The sequence below is a fragment of the Emys orbicularis genome, chromosome 7 (assembly GCF_028017835.1).
Source record: "Emys orbicularis isolate rEmyOrb1 chromosome 7, rEmyOrb1.hap1, whole genome shotgun sequence".
Lineage (NCBI taxonomy): Eukaryota > Metazoa > Chordata > Testudines > Emydidae > Emys > Emys orbicularis.
This window is the reverse complement of record NC_088689.1, coordinates 75,388,385-75,414,609: the sequence shown is the minus strand read 5'-3', so window position 1 is coordinate 75,414,609 and position 26,225 is coordinate 75,388,385. Positions and strand designations below refer to the sequence as shown.

Genomic DNA, 26,225 nt, shown 5'->3' with positions numbered 1-26,225 from the left:
ATCCCCAGGTCCTTTTCTCCAGAACTGCCGCTTAGCCAGTTGGTCCCCAGCCTGTAGCAGTGCATGGGATTCTTCTAAGTGCAGGACTCTGCACTTGTCCTTGTTGAACCTCATCAGATTTCTTTTGGCCCAATCCTCCAATTTGGGCTTGTCAACACTACTGCGCGGAGTCGATCTAAGATACACAACTTCAGCTACGTGAATAGCTTAGATCTACTTACCGCGGTATCTTCACTCTGGTAAGTCGACAGATGACGCTCTCCTGTCGACTCCGCTTTCGCTTCTCGTTCTGGTGGAGTACTGGAGTCGACGGGAGAGCGCTCAGCGGCTGATTTATCGCGTCTATATTAGACGCGATAAATCGACCTCCGCTGGATTGATCACTGCCCGCCGATCTGGCGGGTAGTGTAGACAAGTCCTCAGTCTAGGTCACTCTGAACCCTATCCCTACCCTTAGTTATTGCCAACCTTGGCCTGCAGGCGGGGCCATTCTCAGATCCTGTCATGGACTGAGCCAGTGGGAAGAAAACACTTTTGTGAAAGGTTTTAATAGCTGCTCTGAGGTAACTAATCAGAAGTCTGGGATTTTACTGATGTCCTGGCAGAGATGGATTAGTGGAAAGATTGCAGGTAGTGAAGAGGCCAAAGGTGCAAATTAAATGCAATTAATTCACATGCATACAGTATAAATATGTATTGAGACACACGTGCACAGACTCTGACAAAGACCCCATCTATGCTAGGGAAATACTGTGTCTATGAGGCTTTCTGTAATAGTGTGGAAATGGTTTCTCCTGGTTACACTAGCAGCTAAAACAGATTTCAAGACCAGTCATGGAGAAACCATTACTACCACTGTGGACAAGGGGTCATTTTCAGTGTATACTGGGCCACACTGAAGTATATTTTTCTTCCAAAAACATCTCCGTTGTGGTTTAGGGCTTACCTGGCAAGCGATCCGGTCTCTCAACACCAGAAATGATAGCAGGGCCTCTCTTCATCCCTGCAATTCAGGGGGGCACTGGCATCAATGGAGGAGTCCTTGGAAGGCCATATTTTAATTCCCAGTAGATAGCACAGATTGCTCTTTACCCACCCCATGGTGCAGGGGCAATTCTCCTCACTCTCGGGAGGAGACGTGATAGTCCCATTGAGAAGTGGCCCTTGACACTTATCTGATAGGTGATAATAGTTACCTTCCAAGGGGATTCACACAATGAAACGCTCACAGTGGGAGGGAAAAATTGTCTACATGAGCATGTTCCACACACGCTCTCACTGTTACACTACTGCCAGCACAGCTCCACCATGGGTGGTAGCAGGAAGCACACTAATGTAGCCAAGCACTGGTGTTTTTACCCTTGTGTTTACTAGCCTGGCTCTGAGCAGGTCTTGACAAAAAAGGTGTTAAAAAGTTGGTGCCCTGTGTATGCTAACATGGCCACTATTGCTACCACTAGTGGTGCAGCACAGGCCGTGCAACACGGGCAGCTGCGGTGGGGGTGGGACTGAGAAAAATGTTGGTGGGGACAAGGCCTAGGTGATGTGAAAAGTCTACTGAAATATTAATTTGTATTATGGGACTGGTCACTATTGGGGCCCCGTCACAACAGGTACTGTACTGACAGATGGGGTATACCTAGACTATAGTTTTAACTCATTGGCCAACATGTTTATAGTGTGAGCCTTCCCCTGACTTTTGCTCCAGGACACAAAATGGATGGGTGTCCTGGAACGAACACTGCTGGAGTTTCCAGACCAGCACGTGCAAACATGTTAGCAAATAAACATGACTTAGCTATCAAGTAACTTGAGTTAAAATGTCAAGTTCTGACAAACCCATAGCAAGAGAAATGTTCTTCCCCAAAGAGCTTGTAATCTAAGCAGAGAAGACAGACAAACGGTGGGAAAGGAAACAAAGGCTTGGATGTCCCCAAACAGCAAGTCAGTGGAAGGGTCAGATAGAGAACTCAGGTCTGCTGATGGATGCCCAGTCCAGGATCACTGGACCACACTACTGGGACTTACTCCCGAAGGTTCCACTGCCCATGTCTTTTCTGAAGGTCAGCAACCACCTCTTTGTTATGCATGTAGACCCACATGTACATTAGGCGAAGCATCGCATGTGATCACAAATGCCACCTATAGATCTGCTGCTCCAAAAACATAGCTCTGAGAAAAGATTGTGTCTCAAAAGCCTCAAAGCCACATTGTCCCATGGTACACAGAAGAAAGAAATGCCATTCAACTTTATGCCCTGTTTAAATGTTATTTTATTAAATATTTTCAGTTCAAGGTTTCATTGTAACAAAGCTATGAAGGTTCTACCAACATTCAGACCAAACAAACACTAGCTAACTTTGTTTTAATTATTTCTATATCATGCAAAAATTCTGCATCAAACGCCTTCCATTTCCTGTTTAAAATGTGATATTTATAATATATATTATATAGATGCTTATATTAGCCCCGTAAGAGAACATTAAGAATGCTAAAGGTGTACAGCTATGTCTGATAATGGCCATACCAAGCTAAGGTTCTCATTAACTTAAAAGAATAAACAGAGAGCTTGTCTCCAAGACTGTGCAAAACCAAAACAACCCAACCATTTAAGTTTTCTCTGAAAGATGCAATTACTAAATACAGAGGGTCTTTTTAAATCATTAATAATCAATAGGTAAAGAGACAAGGAAAGATCAGACCTGAAGAAGGCATGCATAACTTTTTGTATTTCTCTTTTTAAAACTGCATAATTGTAAGGTCCTGTTTGCTCTCTGCGTGGCTTTTTTTTTTTTTTAAATCTGAATAAAATATCAAAGCTTTTCCTCTCCGCCTGACTCACTAGCTTAGTGCCCTCCTAAAAATGTTCTGAAATTATAAGAGACAGTGTTCACCCCCTCCTGTCTCAATCCCCACCCACACATGCAGTTGGGATGGTGGAGGAAGGAAGAAAACTATTTGTCCAGACAAACCCTGGGAAGTATGAATGGTCTTTTCCTGCATCATGGATTAGCTGCTCTAATCATGGTGTGGGATTGACTTAAGTGTCTTCCTTTAAAGGGGAGTAGAGGGATTTCCAGAGCAAGGCAGTAACTCCACTCAATGCTATAGCTTACGGGTCCTTCCCATCATTCCACTGAAAAACGATCAAGATAGAATTTAGCCCTCCTTTTCCCTTAGAATCCATTACAACGTTGCCTTCCTTTTAATATACTCTCTAATCTGTCCCTCAGGAGTGTAGGGATAACAAACTGTAAAGCCCCAGGACCAAATTTAGTGATTTGTAGTTGGAGGGACTTCAGCTAAAAGCTCATCCAAATATCCCACAATAATGACCAAGTCCCTGCCCTCCTCTTGCTCAGGACACAGAAATCAGGGGGCCTCTCAGTGCTGAGAGAGCCTACTAAAAAGGCCTTTTGCTTCTCTGGGCCAGGATTAATTCATGACAAGTCAACAAAATAATTCAACATTCCCCTTCTAGAAAATAAAGGAAATGGACAGCATCCCCCAGCAAAGGAAGGAAGATGAATTTGCCCAAAGGACAAGCATCAGAAGGTCTGTAGTAACTACCTTTCCCCTCTGTATCATGAGGCCTGAAGCCCTCTGTCTAGTTTGCTGAGATTCTGAGCAGATTGTTTTATGAATTACATCATCACCATGAAAAAACAGAAAAGCTAGCCAAAAGAACACCAGGACACATGACACTTACAAAACAGATGGGGGGGGAGAGGAGGGGAGAAGCACCTGCCCTGGGTTGCTGGCTCCCTCTGCTATTTTACCAGAGAACAACAACAACAACAAAAAACAAAAAAACCCAAAAAACAAAAACAAACAAACAAACAAATCAAACTGGAAGCCAGTGAGCCCCTTAATTCTATAGGTGCATATATTTCAGTATCAAACACAAGCTAATGATGCATCATATAGAGGTGGATGCGTGAGTCTTCATAAAAGAACATAACACTAGTTTTCTCATCTGCTTCCTAAGGAACATGTGTTCTGCAGCACTGCGGATCCCAGCTACGCTACAAGAAAAAGAAAAGCAATAAAAGAAATCCCATACACGTACCCTCTTCCTCTAAAAACCTTTGCTCTTAACGCTTCTTTTGTCAGCTGGCTGCAAACCTTCGTGTTTGGCCAGGGAGTGGCCACTTCTAAAACCAGGATCTCTCAAGAGCAAGCTCCTATTTATATTTTTATTTAAACCATTTTTTATAGTCCCCTTTTCCAGCCTTGGTTTTACTCGACATCCCATTTCGTTTTTAGGAAGTCTGTGGGCTCCGGCGACTGAGCAGCCAGCTTTCTGCAGCATCCGCACCACGCTGAAGACTTAAGAAGAAACTCGGGCTGAAGTCAGTCCGCTGGGCAGTGGGAAGTGGAGAAGTGTCATTCCTCCACCTTTCCCTCCCATTCTTCATTCAGGCCCCTCCAGTGTCTCCTCGCCACCTCTCACGGATTAAAGTCACAGCACAGCCTGAATGCAATGTTAGCTTCCACCTTGCCTTTGTGGAGCAGAGTTCAGCAATCCGCTGCTCAAACTGCCGCCTCCTCCTCGCGCTCTCTCGCCTTCCCTTTTGCTTTCCCCCTCACTCGGTTTCTGAAAGATGCTCCAGTTGATGCCATTTCGTCAGCCCTGGGGGAGGGGGTGTTGGACAGTCTGTCATTTATTTATCATTATTCCGGTTTATTTTATTTTTTAATACAAACAACATGTCTCTCTTAGATTTAAAAAACACCTTCGTACAGCAGAAACAGACACGATGGATCCATGGAAAACAACAGAAAGGCGGCAGCGCCCGGAGCATCAGATGCATGCAGGGTTTCGTGCATTTGGCTGCTGCCGGTTTGTAATTTGTAATTTTTTTAAACGTCAAAACGGACATGACCGTCGCTGTCACTCAGGCACTCCAGAGCTGCTTGCTAAGAAGATATTGCCCTCCAGCTGAGTATCTCCAAAAGCTGCTGCAAACAGGAGGTGGCAATGTCCACCCAGAAAGGAGAGAAAAGAATGGGGTGGGAGAAGGAAGGGAAATAAAGCCAAAAGTTAGCTGCACAATTTATATAGAAACTCTCCCACAGCATACCAGGCAGGGAGCAAACGCTACAAGTGATCCAAGAGAAAGGAACACCTCACCACACACAGTGCGCACCAGAGCTGGGCTGTGAAGGTGCACCCCTGCCACACACCAGGACGGGACCCTTCCTTCCCACCCACCCCCTGTACTCCAGGCTGGGAGGACGAATCTCCACTGGTACATTGAGAAGGGACACCGCTATTGCAGTTACTGCTTTGCTATGGGGTCGTTATAGCAGAGGGAAACTCTCCTCACACGGTGCTTTAGAGGAGGGGAAGATGAATCCCAGCACTCCAGCGACAGGGGACAGCGTGGAAGGAATTGTCTGACTGGACCAGACCAAACCTGGGGTCCAAAGCCCAGTCCCAGACGCTTCAGAGGAGGGTGTGAGACACCTCAAAGTGTGTGGTTATGGAATGACCTGCCCGTAGGGACAGTTGCTTCCTCACCCTGAGTTACAGGTCAGCTCCTGCCCTGGTGGAGGTGGGTTTATAATCCTGCATACTGTTTTGTTTTCTTTTTAATCTTGTCCCATGTAACTCTGGATGTTCCCCCCATCTGTATAAACCACCCGTCTCTTTCTGGGTCCTGCTAAGCTGCTGGCGTGTGGGGAAATAGAGGGGGGGGGACCTTCTTTTTGATAGCCAGAGCTTTGAATCTGTGGGCCCCAAAATAATACCCTCCAACAAAGATCTGTTATGCTAACTACCCTTACACAAAGCAGGGCCCAGGGCAGGGCCTGAACTAGACTAAAAAACACAGTTTTCTGCCAAACTCGGTCAAGTGTCATGTCCAGAGGAGGAGGGAGGGGCAAGGAGGGAAAAGAATAAAAAGCCCCAGCAGCAGCACTAATGAAATATGTTCATGACTAATGAAATATAATAACCGCTTGTGTGAAGCAATAGGTAACTTTAGCTAAATGCAAACTGACTCATGCAGCTTCTCCTCTGCGTGATCTGTGACCCACTCCGTGATTCCAGCTATCTGCAAAAATAGCCAATCATAGATCCTCTTTAGGCGTCCCATGGAAACCCCCCCCCCTAATCTTTAACCAAAAGACCCCGGAAAATAACGTGTCTTGAGAAATGTACCCAAACTGGTCCCAAGTACCACCCCTGGGGAAAAGCACTTCTCGGAAAATTAATAAGGAAGGTACGGGGGGGAGGGGGGACTGACCCCGACCCTACTTTCTTAACTTGCGGTTTGGGGGAGGGACTAACCCCAACCCTAATTTCTTAACTCATGACTATTGTTTGTACTTTGCTTGCGGTTTGATGAAATAAAGCAGCCTGCGAGCTGCTGCTCGGGGTGTCAGTCTTCGGACTGCACCCCAGTGCACTGGTATGTATGTCAATAAACTGGCCTCAGGCTTGAGTCTTTGAACTAAAATGACTGCGTGGGGGTCTTTGACCACAACAGGCGTCAATGATGTCTTGTACAATGAATTCCAAAGTCTAACTGTGTGTTGTGCTAAAAAAGGATTTCCATTCAGCAGTTCTAAATTTGCTGCTTTTTATTCTTGTATCATGGAAAGGTAACTAGGACTATCTGATTTACCTCCTCTCTACTACTCCCCACCTTGGATACTTTATCACGTCCTCTCTGACTCCTCTCCGCTCTATGGTAACAGTCCAGTTCTTCTCTGCCTCTCTTCACATGGAGGTTCTCATATGTCTAAATTATGCTCATCACTGGACTCTCTGTAATTCTGCTATATCCGGTCTAAAGTGGAGTGACCAGAACTGAACTCAGTATTCCAGGAGAGAGTGAACCACTGATGTATATTATGGTATTATAGTATTTTTAGTATTATCCTCCATCCCATTCCTTCTCCATCTTAATACCTCAGTGTGTTTTGACCATTGCTCCATATGGAGCATGTTTGCGGACAGCTGTCTACATTTCCGCAGCCTTTATCCTGGGGGGTTACAATTAATGTAAAGCCCAGCAATGGGCACAAGCAGTTTATACTGGTTCATAATTTGTTTCAGCCAGCATGACCTGTTACCAAAGGGAGGGTCCCAGGGCTATCCTTTCCAGGAGCACCTTTTCCAAATATAGCTATACCATTTGCTACCCTCCAGTCCAGCAGCTGATTTTAGTGAGAAATAACCCAGCCTCCACATTTACGCCTGAGGGAATTCTCCAAATATGGAGGCTCCAGCATGGCAGTGGGGAGCACAGGCTACTGGCTGCACGGAGGAGGGCGGTCACTCTGCAGTCCTCCCCCACACTTCTCCTCCGGGACACAGACCTCTGGGGCAGGCCCAGCCCTTGTGCTGTGTCAGGGTTGGGTGCAGCCTCACAACCGAGTCTGTGTTTGGGGAATGGGGGAGGGCTGCAGGGTGATCTTCCACCTCTGTGTAGCCAGTGGCCTGAGCTCCCACTGCCACGGTGGAGCCTCCACATTTATTGACAAATAAAATTTGCAGAACTTTAAAATATTTGGCACAGAATTTTTAATATTCTGGTGCAGAATTCCCTCAGGAGTAGCAGGTGAAGCATTTCACCAGGGTTAGCAGCATTGCGCCAGGAACACCAGGTGTAGGCAGGCAGGCTGGCTCAGTCCAGCAGGATCCAAGTGTGGAGGGATACAGGTGTGGGGTGAGGGGTCTCTGTGTAGGACAGTCTGGGTGCAGGTAGCTCAGTGTGTGTGGGGGTCCGGGTGAGGGGGAGCATCTGGATGCACAGGGGCTCGTGGGGGTGCTCTGGATCTGGGTCTGGATGGCTCAGTGGGGGGTCCGGGTGCTTGGTGGGGTGGGGGTCTGGGTGCAGCTGGGTGGGAGTCCAGGTGTGGAGGGTCAATGGGGTAGTCCAGGTGCATAGAGGGTGGGGCTCGTCATGGTGGGGGTTTGAGTGCAGAAGTCTCAGTGGGGGGGGGTGTCTCTGGATGCAGGGGGTGAGACTTGGTGGGGTCAGGGTACGGGGAGGGGGTCTAGATTCATGGGGGTTGGGTGGACAGGGGGTGGGTCTGACCTGCCCCAGCCCAAGTGTCCCCAGCCCCACCTCCCCTCCCCTTGCAATGATTTACCTCTCCACCAACTGCTCCAGGCACCCGAAACGACATGCCTGCACTGCTGGGGAGGGGGCGTGTGATCACTCTTGCAGCTTCCCTTTGCTTCTCCGTCAGAAAGTCATTTTTCCGCAGGGAAGCAAATAAATCTGCACGGGACAGGAATTCTGTGTGCGCGTAGTGGCGCATAATTCCCCCAGGAGTACTCATTCTTAAGCTCCGTCAGAATTCTTGGGTGCAACCCTCTGGGTCTGGTGACCTGTTGCTCCTTAATTTATCCAGTTTGTTCCAGCACCTTCTCTTTTGACACCTCAGTCTCTGACAGCTCCTCATCTGTGTTACCAGAAAAGAGTAGGTGCAGGACAAGGCTCATGCCCTGTGGTGAAAACGGATACAAAGAAATCATTCTGCTTCTCTGCAATATCCTTATCCTCCTCATTTTCTCCCTGGTAATCCAGTGGATCCACCAATGCTCCTACAGGCTTCCCACCTCTCATATACTGAAATTGTTATTGCTTTTGTATATTTGCCTACTTATTCTTCAAATTTAATCGTAGCCCTCCCAGTTCCCATCAGACATACTGCTTGGCATAATTTATGGTCCCTTACATTGTCTTCATTACTGCTGAACTGTTCTAGAACACACTGGAGGAGAAGCTATTCATGATTTAGGCCTGGTCTACAATAGGAAATTAGTTTGGTGTAATTGTGTTGCTCAGGGGTGTGAAAAATCCACACCTCTGAGTGATGCAGTTAAACCAACCGAACCCCCAGTGTAGACAGTGCTAAGTCGACAGGAGAATTCTCCCATCAACCTAGCTACCGCTCTCAGGGAGGTGGGGTACCTACACCAAGAGGAGAGTCCCTCCCGTCGGCATAGGTAGCTGAAGCAGTGCAGCTGCGCCACTGTAGCATTTTAAGTGTACACAGGTCCTTAGTCCTAAGCAATACACCGGACGACATTCAAGACATCACTGTAGTTGAGCCACTTAGTAACAGTGACGACAGTATAATGAAGTTCAACATCCTCTGGGAAGAAGTCATAGAGAACCTCACCCGGTGATACTCAATTTAGAAAAAGGCATTTTAAAAAAAGGGAGGAATCTAGGCAAAAAGGTTCTAACGTTAGGAAACTTAAATTCTTGGACTCAGCATGACAGCTACATAGGCACACATAAGAAAGGATGCATAAGGCATGCACACATCTCAACACAAGAGAAAGCAAGAAGATAAGTAAACCAGCAAGGCTAAATAATAAGCTTGAAGAGGTTATCTGAGCCAAACTGGTATTCTTCAGAACCAGCTGTTCCAAGAAGCAATTGTTTGACAGTGTCAACAAATTGATTAGTCAAACTTAGCTCCATTGTGATGTTTGGCCATTTTGTATGTGGCCAGTTCAAGTTGCCCAATACTACCATTTCATTAGCTTTATTTGTCTTTGATCTCTCTCTCGGTACATTCAAAATCCTTTTGCTGATTAGAAAGCCAGTATTAACACTCTAATATATTTGTATTCTTATGGCTTGGGATTTGTACCCCAATATATTGTAGTCTATGGTCCTCTCTACTTTGACACTGCCTCATTAAAACCCTAGGGAATTGTTAAGCTCTGGAGCAACTTCCCCAGCTACCTCTCCAACCTCATCTGTCCTTCCCTGTATTGTTTATAGCCAGGTATTAGAGTATCCCACTGACTTAGCATTGCCTCATGCTCCTGGAGCACCTGTCACGTCAAGCTCTCTTGCACTGCCAGGCAGTCTCATTCACATGTTTGCTTTTATGCTCTTCACTGCTATGCAGACGTTTATAGTTTGCATGTGGGGCTGAATACCTATTTGTATTCAACATCTCAGTCTAACACCCTGTTACTTTCCTGCAATTTTACCTCTGGGATCTCAACCTGCCCACCCCTGTTCCGCTGTAATTTCTGTCTGCTCTTTCCCTGGTTCCTTGCCTTTGTGTGACTGACACTGTTAGAAAAGATCCGTGTTTGACCTACTTGCTCTTCGGGCAACTCTCCCCATGTTCCTACCTTAAATAATCTCCCAAGACCTCATTACATTTTTCTGCCTAGCAATGGGACCCGCCTGCACCCCAGAACCAGAGAGGTGGAGCCCAGCACACTAAAGCCACGAACCCAACCCCGCCCCAGCCCCAGAGCCAGGCATATGCCTTCCCTCCGCAGTCCAAGGCCAGAGTGCATAACCTGACCCAAGTGCCCCAGGTTAGTGCCTGGCGGCCCTGGGAAGGCTGGCCCAGCACTAGTGTATCCCTTGGAGGCGGCTGTAGCACTCTGAAATCCTTGGTAAGGGGCTATACCTGCAGAGTGAGACTCCCATCTGCCAACAGAGCAAGCTCATCACCTCCTTATGGCGCACGCTCAGGGAAAGTGACACCTGGGGTGGAGAGAGGGCTGAGGGAAATGTTTCACTATCTTAGCTCCACTCTGCCTGCAGCCAGTTAGTAAACGAGCATCCCTCAGAGTCTGGTTAATGGCCTCTCAACACTCTGGGCTTCCGATACTTCATTGCCACGTACAGCTGCCACGGCCCCGTGGTAAGTCATCTGCCCTCCCCGCTGAAACGTACCTGTGTTCGATCCTCACTGGAGCGGAGCGGCAGGGGCCCCAGAGCAGTGATAGTGGACGTTCAGCCACTTGCCATCGCGACGGTGCCAGACGCGGGTCTCTTCAGACTGCGTGGTGCGGGGCCGGCCCTGGCCATCGATGTACTGAGTCAGGCGGATGTAGGCAATGCAGGCTGCGTCTTCGCCGATGACATGGACGTGGGGGTTCAGGATGGTGGTGTGGATTGGCTTGCTGTTCTTGGACAGTACTGGGGTGACACGCAAAACCATCAGCTTCAAGGCCTCGCACACTGCTACATCTACTGTGCCCCTTTCCTTCTCCTCCCACCTGCATCCTAGGTCGCAGCATCTCCTGCTCCCAACACTCCCCAGGCACAACCCAGCCACCTCTCTTCCTCCCCGAATTCAACCCCCTCACCCCTAAAGTTTCCTGACCCTTCAGCTCCCATTTGCTCTGCACAGAACACGTTCCACACTCCAGGCATCAGTGTTGCCAGCACCTCAATTACAGGGCCATTCTCATTCTCAGATGTTACCTGCAGCACAGCTGTGAGCGAGGGCCCTTCAAGTCTAGCCAGGACCTCCCTGGGCACCAGCAGGCCTCAGTGAGTGACAGGCACTCCAGGGCTGCCATGCAGACAACGAGAAAGAAGCGACCAGGCCCCCTTCACCTCACAAGCCAAGGATCAGTGTGTGCTAAGGGGGCCCTTTCCCCAAGATCAGCCACATGCAGCAGCTCAGGATAGCAGCTCACTTCCCTCGCCCCACACTGTGGTGACTCCTGGGGATGGAGGTGGGACAGGAAACCACAGGGGTGTTATTTAAGAGAAGGACAAACCCACATAAGGGCATTTGCTGGGTTTGCCTTCCCAGCCACACGGACAAGGTGTCCCCCCCCTCTGACCCAGTTACCAAAGGGTTCACCAGGGTTTGGGATCTGAACCAGGCGTGTGGGACCTCAACTTGGAGAAATTCTGAGAGAAGTACACTGCAAAGAGCTACATCCTGGCGTGTGTGACAGGGAGTACCCCTCCCACACCTATGATTGGGCAGGGTTCTCCAGCTGAGCTGGGTTAGCGTCTCTTTCCCCTTTTACACTGACTGGAAACCCAGTGTCTTGGTCCCTTTGAACCACCGGTTCCCACTCAGACAATGTACTTTGTGCCAGACTAGCCCCACTCCCAGGGCGAAGAGAAACGAGGGAAACAGAAACCTCAGCGAGGGAGGAGAGAAAGTGCTGAATCTTAATAACCCTTCACAGTTCACCCACATTAAACCCTGGTGTCCATGGACAGTCTAAGAGAACTGCAGCCATTTCCCAAGATAAGGCAGAGAGGTGTGGAGGACGGGGCAGCTGGCATTGCTGGAATCTACCCACTCACAGTTCTCAAAGTAAAACTTGTGGAAGTCCATCCCCTCGACTAGGTTCCCCAGTGCTTCGGGTTCAAACGAGGTCAGGCCCGGGTCACAGATCTTCCTGCAAAGAAAAAGGAATATTCTTGCCCTAGGGATTTTACCCCTTTATCAACCTCTCAGAGCCGTCGCCCTTTCTCGGACTAGCCCCAAAGTCCAGGGGCTATTTTGTGCCATATTGCTAGCTCCTTGTGCTTATTCAGACACGCCACTCGCCTGGGACTGAGACCCATGTTGACTACCTAGAGCTGGTGTGTTTCCTTCTGTTCTGTGGTCCAGTCAAGCATCCAAGCATGTATCACACACAGTTTGTCCCTTAATCCTATCTCCTTCCATCCCCTACCGATCATCCCCATCTCCCTCCGCTCCTGCATCACAGGGCTTCCAGATGTGCTCCTCTGACGGTAACCCTTTCTGCTGCCTGGAATCTGCCTTATTCCTGGTACCAAGTGTTCATTTAAAGAGCCCCCTTGGCTCTAACCACCCAGCTGCAGTTGTCAGAGAGTGAAGTATAACCCTCTCCGCCCTGTTGCCTGGACGGCTCCCCACTGCGCTGGACAGCCTGTGTGACTCGCTCGTGGACAGGGGCCATGCTGCCTCTCGCCCACAGGCTGGCATGTAGAAACTGAATGCCCAGTGACACTGTACTTACGTGTATGCCTCAAAGTCTCCATTGTTGATGGCTTCAATCAGCTGCTCTGTTATCTTAATGATCTCTTGTTTGCGCACTGTGGGCGAGAAGTAAAGGCAATTTAACTATGCATCTGCCTTGACTGGGAGGAAGTGAGACAATCAAGCACCTCCTACTGGACAATTTGCAGCACGCCATTGACCCTGATCTCACAGGAGGTGCGCTCCTTGCACTCCAGAGATGCGTGGTAATGGCAGCCATCTACGTGGTCGGTGGTATGAAAGGGAAATGGTGACCCCAGGATGCAGGGAGAAGGGGAATAAAGACATCGTCTCATACTCATTTTCTTCTCCAAACCAGGCCTGTCCCAGGAGCCTCATCATCCCCTGACAGCCCGGGCTGCTTCCAGGGACTACAAGGAAGGGCCCCTGGTCACTGAACAGGCCAACACAAAGGAAAACGTAAAACCTGGTACCAGCTGTCGGAAGGGAAGCCCCCCGCCCACGACATCCTCGTATAGGAGCGGCCACAACAAGATCAAGCCGGCCAAAAAAAATCCCTCAGCAATTTACCTATGACCATCACCAACACTCCCCAGATGGTGAGTGCTGCAAACACGCCATCGGGACACACGCAGGGACAGATTCCACAAGCTAGTGAGGCAGCTAAAGCAGAACAGATTGCTGGCTCTACGGGGCTGGGCATCATCCCCCCGCAGTAGCCCATGCTTTGCACACAGCTCCCTGTAACTGGCTTCAGGGCACTCAGCACTTAACTAGCACTGCCACTTCACCTAGTTTTGCTCAGCTGACATTCACGTGGCTGGATCTACTGCCTGTTGCTGTCCCAGTCCTCTCTGGCCAGCACGCCTATTTTCTCTGGTCATCTTGCCATCCTTACCACTGATATCAAAGCACCTAGCACTGCAGCAAATCCTGCACAATTAATGGACTTTATTACAACTCTCAGTAGCAGTCCCTAAGGGCTCACTAGAACTAATCTTTCCCTTGGAGTTCACATACCTGAGTGTACACTGATCCCAGCGCTACAGTCGTATACACTGTACACACGCATGCATCTACGCATATACCCAAGGCCTTCTACACCTGCCTCCCCCACAAACGCTCTGTAAGTGAAGGTATTGTATGAACTGCTGGCACTATCTAGGATGTGCCAACGAGGTGATATCTGTAAAGCTACAAAATAAATAACCTAAGTATTGCTATTGTCACCAGCTATCTGAAGCCACCCATCCCCCCCCCCCACACTTCTAACACCAACTGGCCGGGTTAGGGTGCAAAAGGGTAATCTCAGCTGGTGTGAGAGGTGACCACACCCACTTCTGAAATCCACCAAGGAAGTTCTGCTATGCAGCTCTCCACAGATGCATTTCAGCCAGTAGCATGAGCTCGTCACACTAACTGAACAGGTCCTGGCAGTGGGGCTGGTGTACTGTAGCGTAGTGTGTTATTTGTGCACCGATGAGCATGGGAAATGGATCAAGGGGGTGCACTGGGTTACACTGGCTATGAAATGATGCTTCATGAGCAAGTCATTTGGCGTCTCTTCCCTATGAGGACAAATGGCAAATGGGGTCTCCCACCCCGTGCAGAGAGTACAGATACATTCAGCACGTCGAGAAGGAACCCCAGGGGCCGGGGGAAGAACAGAGAAAGATTTTGTTTGTGATGAGTGAAGAAGCCTAAAGCCACAAGAGCCTTGGGCTAGCTCATCTCAGAGGGTCTCCAGCTCAACATGCACAGCAGCATTCACTCCACACAAAGCCAGTACACAACACTGTGCCTTGCCCCGGTGTTTACTGTACGCTCTGAGCTACCACGGCGACAGAGGTGGTGTGTACCCTTACCTCCGAGGGTAGGCACCCCCTGGCTTTCACACAGCAAGGCACTCCTGCCTCCCAGTCAAGATGGAAGTCAGCATGGCCTCCCCTGCTTTCTCTTCTAGGAAGGGTAATTGAGGACCAAACAACCGTCTCCTGAAACCCTCCCCGCCATGTATTGTCTCACACACCTTAGATGATACTGTCTGGGTGCTGCCAGTGGGAGGCTCACATGGCTGTATCTCCCCTAGCGTTGCCAGGTAGTATCTCCACAAGAGAGGAACACAACACAGTAACTAAGGCCCTGCCCACACTACAACTTTTAACCAAGTTTGTAGCCACTTCAAGGCACGGTTGGCTTGTGTACACACACACACACACACAGAGCATGGTTCACACGCGGCTAGTGACCATGTGTTCCACCACATGGCTGTCCTCCTGCAACCGGTTCCCCACACTGGTCTGCGGTGTACCTGAGACCCAATAATCATGCCTATGTAAGTGGTTTGGGCCAACCCTCTTTCCAGAGCATGTAGCCCCACGTGCTGCTTGTGCCGCTCTGCGTGCATGTCCTTCAGGCACTGCATCCCCTGCTGAGGAAGTATGGGACATCTGCCTGGAGTCTCCCAGAATGCACTCACACAAGTGCAGTTGGCAGCACGGCTGCAATGGGAGAAACAATTGTGTGTGGACGTGAACTGAGCCATGTTACTCAATGTGACTGTGCCTCTAGCCGGCTACAAGGGTCACCCCTGTAGCTGTAGCATGGAAGGGCAACTGGCCCCCTCGAGCAGGGACCAGGAGTACAGGGGGCATAAGGGTGAAGAAGAGGAGGGTAACTAGACTCTAGAATTAGTTGCACTACTCCACTACTGCTAGCCAACCGCTAACTTACACGCTGCACTGTTAAGTACAAATGGAACTACGGGAGTTAGCAAAGGCTCCGACTGAGCACGCTCTAACTCCAGTGTCTGCCCTGGGCTGTCCCAGGCAAGAAGCTTCTCCTCACAAGACTGCGTGGCTGCAAAACAAACGTAAGCATTAAAATAATATTAAAAAACCCAACAACAACAACAGAATGCAAAATAAAACCAACAAAGAAGCACACCACACAGCCCCAGCCCCCATCTCCACACAGACCCCACCCCCCATCTTCCAGGCTGGTTCCTGTCACGCCGTGTGGGCTGCACAATGCTCAGAAGGGCATTGGCAGGGAAAACCCTTCAGAGCACAATGGAAATCTCACTGATACCAAAGGGCTTGGCATGCCCTGAAGCAGCCCACCCTCTCAGGTCAGTGACTGAGCAGCACAGGGGAGAATGGGGGGAACGAGCAGGAGATCCAAATCACCACAAATCTAAGGCAGGAGGAGCGGGAGGGGAGAATACTTCCTTGCTCAGCGGAGAGGGGGCTAGGCACTTCGCACTGCACCATGGCCAGGGCGGCTGGACAAGGGAGGAAGCCATGCTGGAGGGGGCATAGCAGTTTGGAGTTAACAGATCAGCTGGCTACGGAGGACCCTCTCCCCCAGTCACTGCACCTATCAAAGCCACACATTCTTGAAGATGCTTCCAAATGGGAGGCGCAACCACTTCATAGAATCATAGATGATCAGGGTTGGAAGGGACCTCAGGAGGTCATCTAGTCCAACCCCCTGCTCAAAGCAGGACCAATTCCCAACTAAATCATCCCAGCCAGGGCTTTGTCAAGCCGGGCCTTAAAAACCTCCAAAGAAGGAGACTCCACCACCTCCCTAGGTAACGCATTCCAGTGCTTCACCACCCTCCTAGTGAAAAAGTTTTTCCTAATATCCAACCTAGACCTGCCCCACTGCAACTTGAGACCATTGCTCCTTGTTCTGTCATCTGCCACCACTGAGAACAGCCGAGCTCCATCCTCTATGGAACCCCCCCTCAGGTAGTTGAAAGCAGCTATCAAATCCCCCCTCATTCTTCTCTTCTGGAGACTAAACAATCCCAGTTCCCTCAGCCTCTCCTCATAAGTCATGTGCTCCAGACCCCTAATCATTTTTGTTGCCAATGAGCTAACGGGGAGGTCTGAGTGGGGGCAGCAAAGGAGGGACAAGAGGAGAGGGCAGCTGTTCCCTCCCACCCATTACAGACAGCTTGATAGGAGGGCTCCCAATACCCCCAGGCATCACTACACTTGTGGCCTTTTCCACTACGGTCCCCTCTAGGTAGGCTGTGAGGCCACTAGGAGAATGGACCCAGACAGATTGTTCCAGGACATGCCTACAGGGAGGGGCATAGATAGCTGAGCCACCTGCTCTTACAGTGTCTCTGCTGCCAGGACGCTACAGAGCCGACAGATTCGGGGAAGACACGGGAGAACACGCGATAACTGACGGGATTTTTCAGCTCCAAACCCACTGAGGCACTGAGCGAGACACACAACGGAGACACACACGCAGAGGGAAAGCCCCTCCAGAGTCAAGGCTACACAAAGAGCTCCAGACATGGCAGAAGGCACAGGGAAGAGGTCTTCCAGCTGCCACAACCCTACTCCCGGAGAACCCTGAGAGGCGACTCACCCTACTACTGGTACTCAGCACTACCATGGCACCTTCCATCTGAGGAGCTCAAAGCTTGTCACAAACAGGAAACAATTCAGCCTCACACCACCCCGAGTGTCAGGCCAGTCTCATTCCCATTTTACAGCTGGGTAAACTGAGGCACGAGAGGCAACGTGACTTGTGCAATGTCACCCAGCGAGTGTCACTACAGAGAATGCCATGCCTTATCCACAGGGAAACAGGGGATTGGAATTATCCAGGATGAGGGTCCACTTTACAGAGGGCTCTGGAGAAATTCAGCATGTGGGGGAGGGGAGATGGATTTATTTATATGCTGAAGTACTGAAAATGAAAATCCACCCTCTGGAAGGGAACTGGGGAAAGGAAGGTCATGGGGAGGGTGGAGGAAGGGTGGGGAGGATGCTGTGGAGCGCTGCACCCCTGGACTTACTGGCTGAGAAACAGAGAGAAAGCTGGGACTGCATGGACTCAGTCTGTGTTTTGCTCTCACTGTGCCTCCGTCCTTCAAGCACTGAGCTGCCATCCCCGGTGGAGAGAGGGGGAGCTAGCATGGCAGGGAATTAAAAACACAAAAAACAAACAAAACACGCAGTTCAGTAAATAAAAAAAGAGAAAGGAAGGAGAACATTAAAGAAACCACATTGCTGGGCAAAGAAACCTGCAAAGAGCACCCTCCAGCACAAAGGCAAGCAGCCTGCACTACAGCATGGTCCCTCAGTAGAACGGCATGCTCCTTTCAGCCCTGCTACACTCCAACCAAAGGCTCACTGAGGCACCACTGACCACGTGCTTAGAAGCTGTCTACTGCTCCACTGGCATCAGCCTGTCCTCATACACCTGCCTAGTCTGTCTCATTCAAACTCAGCAGCAGCAAAGTAGCTCCTCGTTCCCCAGGGGCCTGGCTGTGTAGGGAGCTGAGGACTCCAGGCTTCGCATAGCAATGGAGGGAGGATGAATTTCTTGGCTCGAGTGACAAATACATCGTAAACAGGGAAAGATACCCGCAGTATGTCTGTGTGTGATAGAGAAAAGGGGGCCCTGCTTCTGAGCCTCTCATTGGATTTCAACTTCTGATGAGCTAACTGCTTCAGGGGAGGAGTTAAATAAGGAAGCATTTGGTGAGTGCTTGCACTCTTAGAAGTAAAGGGATAACAGTACTAGCCAGAGCTAGGCACAGTGCAGACAGTAACTGTGCAAGCTTCTTCCCTGCCACCACCCCTTCACCACAGCATCCTCTGCTCTTCCAAGTCCTAAGAAGATAACGCCAATTCTGACAAATTGCCAATGCTATTGGGCTTCAATAAAAAGTGACTTCAGAATGTGGACAGTCATCTATTCGAGATTAAAGAGTCCAAATTGGTTTCTGACCCATGTCTCCAGGGATCAGAGGCTACATATTCCACTAGCCATTACTAATCTTCTGAGTCATCCAGTCCCCAACCCTCAAGTTGGCTTCATTCTATCCTCACTTTGGAAAGAAGTGAGGGCTACAGTATTAGCATGTGATGAGGTCAGGTCTCCCCTTGAAATTGGACCTGTATTAGAGAATTTGTCCAGCCAGCAGTGTGTGTCTCTGGTCCCCATGACTCCTCAGAACAGCTGCCAGCAGCTCACTGTGCAGCAAGTCAGGAATCACCCCAGCTGACTCGTGGTATCAGTGAGAACAGCCCCCTGAGCCTGGCAGGGCTAGAACTAGTGCTGTCCTGGGTGTTTGATAGAATAGACTTTGGTTGTAAGGGGGGAGAGAGTACCTGTGCCTCACTGCTTTCTACTGCCTCTCCCCTGCCCAAGAGAGAGACTTCAGAATTTGCTCCCAGGGAAAGCACTGTCTCCTCCACCACATTCCTCTTCAGTGGGGCTGGAATTTCCTTGACCTGCTTACACCTTCCAGTGTACTGGGCAGCTGCTGAAACACTGCACTCCAGGCCAGGCAGGTCTGACTCATGTAAGCCCGTCACAAGAAGGAGAAAGGATTGTACAATGTGGTCATGGAGAGGTATACAATTTCACCTCCCTCTTTATTAACATCTCTCTCCACTAAAATGCCCCAACGCTGTGGCAGCCAGGGAATTCCATTTCCATCTGCAAAGGGAAAACAGAACAGAGAGAGCAGAGTCCCTTTGCCCTGGACCAGAAACAGTACATCCATCCAAAAGACATGGGTGTGGAAACAGAGAGCTCCTTGGAGAGGGGTGAAACAGGGAGATCTCAATCCCCTGCAAGCTGTGTCGAGAAACAGAAAGGAACAGCTAGATTCCAGATCTGGAGAGGGGAAGAAAGAGAGATTCCAGTCCTGTAAATGATTGGGTATGGAGAGATTCCAATGCCCGTGAGGACAGAATTCCCACCATGAGACTAACAAGACACACAACTCGGGGCATGGAGGGCTCACACACCCTAAAAGCCAGGCTGGCCACTTCCTCAAAGCAGACTGAATGGTGCTGTGATAAATGAAGTGTGTGTGTGTGTGTGTGTCGTGGGTGAAGCTCCCTTTGATGGACACCCAGCCAGCCAGCTAGCTGTAAAATCCCTCTTGGTAGCTGTTCTCTGCTTGCTTTACCTGTAAAGGGTTAACAAGCCCACCGGTAAAAGAAAAGGAGTGCGCACCTGACCAAAAGAGCCAATTCCCATTCCCATTGGCTCTTTTGGTCAGGTGCGCACTCCTTTTCTTTTACCAGTGGGCTTGCTAACCCTTTACAGGAAAAGCAAGCAGAGAACAGCTACCAAGAGGGATTTTACAGCTAACTGGCTTGGCTGGCTGGGTGTCCATCAAAGGGTGCATACCCATGACCCCACTGCAATACGCATGGCAGACAAAGCCATGGCAAACTCAAGAACCAAATCAGATGTACAGCTCTGAGGATGTTAGACCACGATGACTGAACTCTGCACCACTAGTGGCAGGTTGGACCTCCAGAGTCTCCTTCCCACAGCCCCACAATATCACCTACCTTTCAGATCCTCATCTTCAGTGGTGGTGTTACAGCTCTCTGTGGAACCCTGCATGGCACAAGAGAATGTTACTAGATGGCAAAGTCAGTAGATTGAAGACACTTCCGTTTGTCTGTGGAAGAGGATGGGGGAAGCGCAAAACAAAGGAAGGGACAGGAACGGGATGATAGAAGGAGTACTACTAAGAGGACTGGGATGAAACGGCCAAGTATTAGTCAATACCTAGCAGCAAGATCAATTAGGCTTTGGAGTAGCCTCTCGTAAGAAGTGGCACAAGCCCTCAAAGCTGGGGCCATTCAAGAAGGCAGCACCAAGCCCTGGGAGTATATACCATAGGGGACAACTCTCCTATGAGGTGAGAGAAGAGGGAATATGGGTCACCTACAACTTTACCTTAGGGCGCACTGAAAGGAACTGGTCTCCAACTCCAGGGCCCACCAGAGGCACACAGGACTCTCCCATCTTGCCCACCATGAGTATGCACCTGGTGAGGATCTTGCCCACTGGTTCAGGAAAGGGACAGTGAAATCTGACTTGGGATCTATTATCCCTCCCTGCCCAACTGTTCTAGAGGCCCACAGTCACCTAACACAACCCTCCTAGTGCCAGAGCGACTGTTCACAATCATCCTGTGATGCATCAACAAAGGGGCAGGAACTAGGGTCACGGACGTTTCTCTAAGGAAAAATAATAGCGACATGCCCCTTACCTTTATGCCATCTGTGGCATTGTGGACAACAGTCGTTTGAGGCTCCTAGGAAAGGAGGGGGGGAAAAATTAAACTCATTCTCAAACCTTTCCCCCTTGTTTTCACTCTCCAACAAGCACAGAACAAATGACCAACATGGAAACAAACCACAAACAAACAAACTCCAAGCTGCCGACGTGTGTCCAAATACACACTCCCTGCTCCAAGGGCTTCTTGAAAAGAGATGCTCAACTAACAGCTACATTCACAAAGAGACAAAGCCCCCAAACACCCACCAGGTCCCAATTCGCCTTTTAAGAACGGTGTTGGCACAAACACCTTAAACCTGTGACCAGCTAGCAGCTGGGAGTATAAATCTCCACCCTCTAGAAGGCAACTGACTAAGCAATGAGCCCTCAGCAGGTTCTCTCTCAGAGAACAGATTTTTTGGGGAGGGAGGCGAGGGGGATGGTGGTGGGTGGGGCAAGGGCCTTTGTCTCCCAGCTTTCCATTGAGTTTGCCAGATTTTTTTACTCTGAAAAGGGACATTGATAATTTCCATAAGAAAAAAGGAGATAAAATAAGCCAGTGTGTCCCAGAGAGGAACTGCTCAGGGAACTGGGCTGCAAAGGAAAATGCATAATTTGCTAAAACAAACATCTCCCAAATGAGACATTTGTAACACAAAAAGGCATCAGAAAGGTGCCTTCAGCACCAAAAGAGTAGCAGGTAACGCCAATCCGGGGGAAGCTTAAAATTATGAAATGTCCCAGGAAAAAAACTCTCTGGAATGTTACAGAAAGCAGCTGCCAGGCCTCCAGGAGCACAAGCTAGTTTCTGCACTCATCCCTTTGCTCTGGAGACAACACGTGGGATCCTGCCCCATTTCACCCACTGTCATCACTCCTCCGGGTAGATCGGCAAGGGCACCAGGGCTGCGATGGTACAACAATGCACACTCACCCATCCATCTCCACTACCTACTTGACTGCTGCCTGATCTTCCAAAGGTATCCAGGTAGAACGCACTTGGGCTGGGGTGCTAAACATACCAGGTACAGCGTGCCCTACAACCCCATTGCATGCTGCAGAACATGAATGGGTGATGACAGCACAGAAGGTGATTAACCTCACAGCCAATAGGGCGAGTGGGCCACAAAGGGGGTTCCTTCAAGATGTATCTGCCCACTCCACCCGCTCACGGTGGCCTGAAGTCCATGCTTCCTTTTCCTGGGTGTTAGAGAGTGGCTCCATCACTCCATCGTTATCTTCTTCAAAACCAGCCTCCCCCAAGTCAGAGATGAGAATTACACAGGGATGGTGCAAGGGGTAGTCCAGGCCAGCTGCAGCCCCCACATCCAACCACCACTCCACTCGGCTTCCGCAGCCCCCTACGGCTGTGACTAGACCCCACAGCAGCAGAGGAACAGACAGAACTAAGCCAAAACACAAGCTCAGACAGAGCAGAACAAGCAGCACTCAGGGAGGTAAGAGTCAAAAGTAACCCAAACAGGAAAGACAAGGAAGTAGTAGTAGTCAGGGAAGATACCATGGACGTCTGCACTGGGGGAGTTTCTTTTGCTGGGCTTACTAGACTGGTTTTGTTGTTGCTCTGTGGCTGAGACAGAAAAACAGATTGTTTTAGTTCCTCTGCTGGGTAGCAAAGTCAGCAAATCTTTACAGTATTGTCCTTGTAATTCCCCGCCATCTCCTCAGCCCCCCATCCCACACACTCATCTTGCAGCAAGAGATGAGGACAAGGGAACCCATCCCTGGTCGCTAGAGACCATCCTTCCCCCAGAGGTGACCAGGTGCAAGCAGATGTACCAATACCCAAATATGCATGGATGGTTAGAGCGATGGGAAAGGAGAGCAAAAGAGGCAGCAGCCCAAAGGGGAAAGGGAGGTAGAGAGGTGCAAACAAGAACCTCTGGGGCAGGAGGGCAGGGAGCTGAGGACCCAGGGCTGTGTACAGACAGACTACAAGTGTGATAGGTACAGGAAATGAGGGGGGAAATCTCAGATATGGCTGGTCTGGGGTTGTGCCTTTGGGAACTCAGGCATGGGACTATGCTGGCAGGGCCCCAGAGGTGGTGGTCAGGTGGGACAAGGGTCAATGGGGATGTGTGGAGCGACTTTAGGGCCAGAGCATGAAGGAGGCTTCCAGGGGTGAGCAAGTCCTGCAGGCTGCCTTGCTGGTTTGTGTCTTTCCCCAGTGAGTCTCTCGTAGACAGGGCAGGTGAGTAACGCCTCTGTCCTCCTCATTCACACAGCTCAACGGTGAGGCAGAGCTGCCAACTCCCCTCCTGCTTGCAGCACAAAGACCTTCTGTTTGGTGAGAGTGGCCCTGCTGAATCAGGAACACGCAGAGCCCATGTCTCATTGGAGGCCAGGCCAGCATGCACTGAGGCGGCTTCCCATGGTGCATTGCCTCGCCTGGGAATCCAACCATGACCCTGCGTGAGTCTCCCAAGGGTCCGCGCTGCAATGCTGGGGAAACAGGCCTGTCCCCCACACAGGAGACGGGGCTCTCGTGACTGAGACAGTTTCACCCCCTTTCCCCTAAGTCTTCCCTTCTACCCGAGGCCAGCAACAAGGTAAAATCAGCAGCACCGCAGGCTCACTGCAATCCCTCGGCTACAAATCAGACTCGTAGGGACTCAGACTTCAGAGCTGGCTGGCCTCTTTGCACCTCCTCCCTTCCCCCCCTTTCAAAAGCAGCACAGAGAGAGGGTGACTCAGAGGACCCCAGTACATCCACCCCCTCACCATCCAGGAACCAAAACAGAGGCTGGACAATGAAGAATTCAAATGCTAAATCATAGAAGGCCTGGCGAGAGTTTAACCACACCCACTGCAAGCAGATAACATGGGGCTGAGGTTCCTGTGCGGCAGCCCATCACTCTCCTCTCCTCTGGCTTTCCTTCAACAGCCACACGCCCTGCTGGAGCTCCATTCAGGTCCCATGGGGACAGAGCATGGGGGGCCTGCCCAGCCCCCAAAGCTAGGAAAGGAGCAGCATTTTCATGCCACACACCAGACACTCCCTGCATCTTGGTCTGGCCCCACATTACTCTGCTCTCCGGCCTTCCATGTACATACACAGCTTGGGCAGGGGTGTTTCTAGCCTGGTGGTGCCAGACATGGGGAGGAGCTGCCGTGTAGCTCAATACCTGACTCAGCTCTGGAACGGCTTCACCCACAGGGTTCAATGAAAAGAACCTCCGAGGGAGTCATTACAACCCCGAACCTCGCTGCAGAACAGCTGATAATCATCCTGGTCTCAGGGCCAGCTGCCTCACTCAACTCAGCCCCACAAGAGTTTTCGAAACGCATGCAGCAGACCCATTCTCCACCCGGCTGCTCACCCCGACCCCACTGCTGTCCCAACAGAACTGAAGGAAGAGGTAGTTCTGCACGGCGTATCAAGGTCCCTGACGTTCACCAGCTGACCAGATCCACAGCATCGTACTTAATTCCCGAATGGAGCCATTACGAAATCAAGGACACAGAAAACGTGACTGGTGTGCTCCACATCTCCGTACCTTGTAGGGAGTTGCCTGATCTAGTGACTTCTGCTCATTGGGCCTCTGTGGCCATTTAGCCAATTGCTCTTCACTTTCACAGGCAGGCACCCAACATGTGGACTCCGTAAGCATACAAGTGAGCCACGTGCATGCACACCCCTGCCCCCTCATTGAAACCACTGGGCACCAAGTATCCTTACAGATTCATGCAGTACAGAGGAAGATCTTGACTTTTAAAAGAAGGCAGTCCACCTAGGAAAGCATCAGGCCATTGAGAAGAGCTACCGGATATGACCAGTTTTGGAAGAACCACTGAAAGTGCTCTCTGAGCTAGACAACGAGGGACAGACAGACAGACAGACAAACACAGAGGGTGCAAGAGAGAAAACAGACCAGTGACCATAGCACTAAGGACACACATGTGCCAGCCAGCTAGAAGAAAGGAAAGCAAACACCGGTCACCTGGGCTCGCCCTGTATTCACTGGTTGTTTTTCCAAGCTTCACTGCCCCAGTGATCCCTGAGACATTGTTTGGTTCTTATTTCCCAGCTGCCTTGATGCAACGAGCAGAGGGTAAGGGTAGGCACTGACGCTGAGCAACAGAGAAGAGGACAGATGGACACCAAGAACTCCTACCCCTACGTTTAATACTTCGGGGATTGAGAAGAGGGGCTGCAGCCCCAGGAGTCAAATTTTGCCCTGGGGTATTCCAAGTGGTACTTTGGGATTTACCACCTGTAAAGTTTTAATGTGACAGAGGGAGGGCAGAATTCCTAGGGAGTAACAGAGAAGCCGACTCCTCTGCTCTGGCATCACTCAACATTGCTCCCTTTCCTGCCTTAGGGAGCTCCTGTTCTGTCTGAAAGGAGGCAAGAGCTGCAACGCAGCAGACGATGATACAGTAGATTCCTGCAGGTTAGTTACCACCCACATCTCTGAGACAGACATGGGCAGTAGCTACTGGGCTGCAGATCATTCCCTGAAATATGGCACTGGCTGGTTTTCTTTTTGCTCGCTTGAGATATCAGCGCATCACCATTTATCCAACATGTTCTAGAGACAGCAAACACATTTGGATGCATGAAGGGGGAAATGGATACAGTGGGGAGAGTGTCACTGGGTACTTGATTCATGCTGGGAGACATAACTGAGATCTGGATAACAGGGAGTTCTGGATTACAGGGCTGACAAACCTTTTCAGTATAGAATTTTAAAGAAAATAAATTAAGGGCAGCTTTGAGCCACCAGGTGGTGCTGTGCCCGCACCTTTTATTGTGTGCGCCGTGGAGCTCCATGAGAGGCCTCTGCCATATCAGGGATGACTCCTATTCGTTCCACACTGCAGGGCCACCACCACTTGCTCCTCTTTTGGCACTTCTATAGCAGAACGACAAGCCCATGTTCAGACAACATGCTTTGCCGAGACCCCCCGGGGAGCTGATGACTTCTCCAACTGTTTCTCCTTCGATCAGCCACCAATGGCAGAATATATTAAACTGCATTTTAAGTAGCTAGTTTTCTGTACACAATAGAAGCTGGTGACTGGCCAGCTCCTGATCAATCACGTGGCCCTTTCTGTGAGGACGTGGACCTTTAAAGTGCAAGATGACTTTCCCCCCACAACCCCCGGACAGACATGCTATGTAGGGTGATGAGCACAAGCTGAGCGTGCATGGCATGAGAATGGTGGACGCACGGATCACAGGCGGCTTACGGGAGGTGCTCACCATCAAATGCACACTGGAGCTCGACTTCCTTTTCTGGACACACCATTGAGAGAGGGGAAAAAGAAGGAAGAGAGGCGATGAGAAGAAAAGCACAGAAACTATTCACACGTTAGTGCCACCAACACTCCCCTGGGGCAGGAAGGAGAAGCAGAAGAAATGCAGACTCACGAAAAGGGTGCAAAGTATAGGCAGTGTTAACAAAGAACACCCCACCACACAC

General features: G+C 50.1%; 1 protein-coding gene across 1 annotated transcript in view; it reads right to left on the bottom strand.

The window, feature by feature from the left end:
• Positions 1–2,262: 2,262 nt before the first annotated feature.
• CAMK2G (calcium/calmodulin dependent protein kinase II gamma) overlaps positions 2,263–26,225 on the bottom strand; it is a 165,515-nt gene continuing 141,552 nt past the window's right edge. Inside the window, exons 14-22 of the mRNA XM_065407709.1 lie at positions 22,301–22,369; positions 20,774–20,818; positions 20,064–20,112; positions 17,543–17,656; positions 15,454–15,579; positions 12,740–12,815; positions 12,057–12,151; positions 10,677–10,922; positions 2,263–4,962 (exon numbers count right to left, since the gene is read on the bottom strand). Coding sequence (XP_065263781.1) covers positions 10,690–10,922; positions 12,057–12,151; positions 12,740–12,815; positions 15,454–15,579; positions 17,543–17,656; positions 20,064–20,112; positions 20,774–20,818; positions 22,301–22,369 — 807 coding nt within the window. The 3' untranslated portion in view covers positions 2,263–4,962; positions 10,677–10,689. The remainder of the gene's footprint in view (positions 4,963–10,676; positions 10,923–12,056; positions 12,152–12,739; positions 12,816–15,453; positions 15,580–17,542; positions 17,657–20,063; positions 20,113–20,773; positions 20,819–22,300; positions 22,370–26,225) is intronic.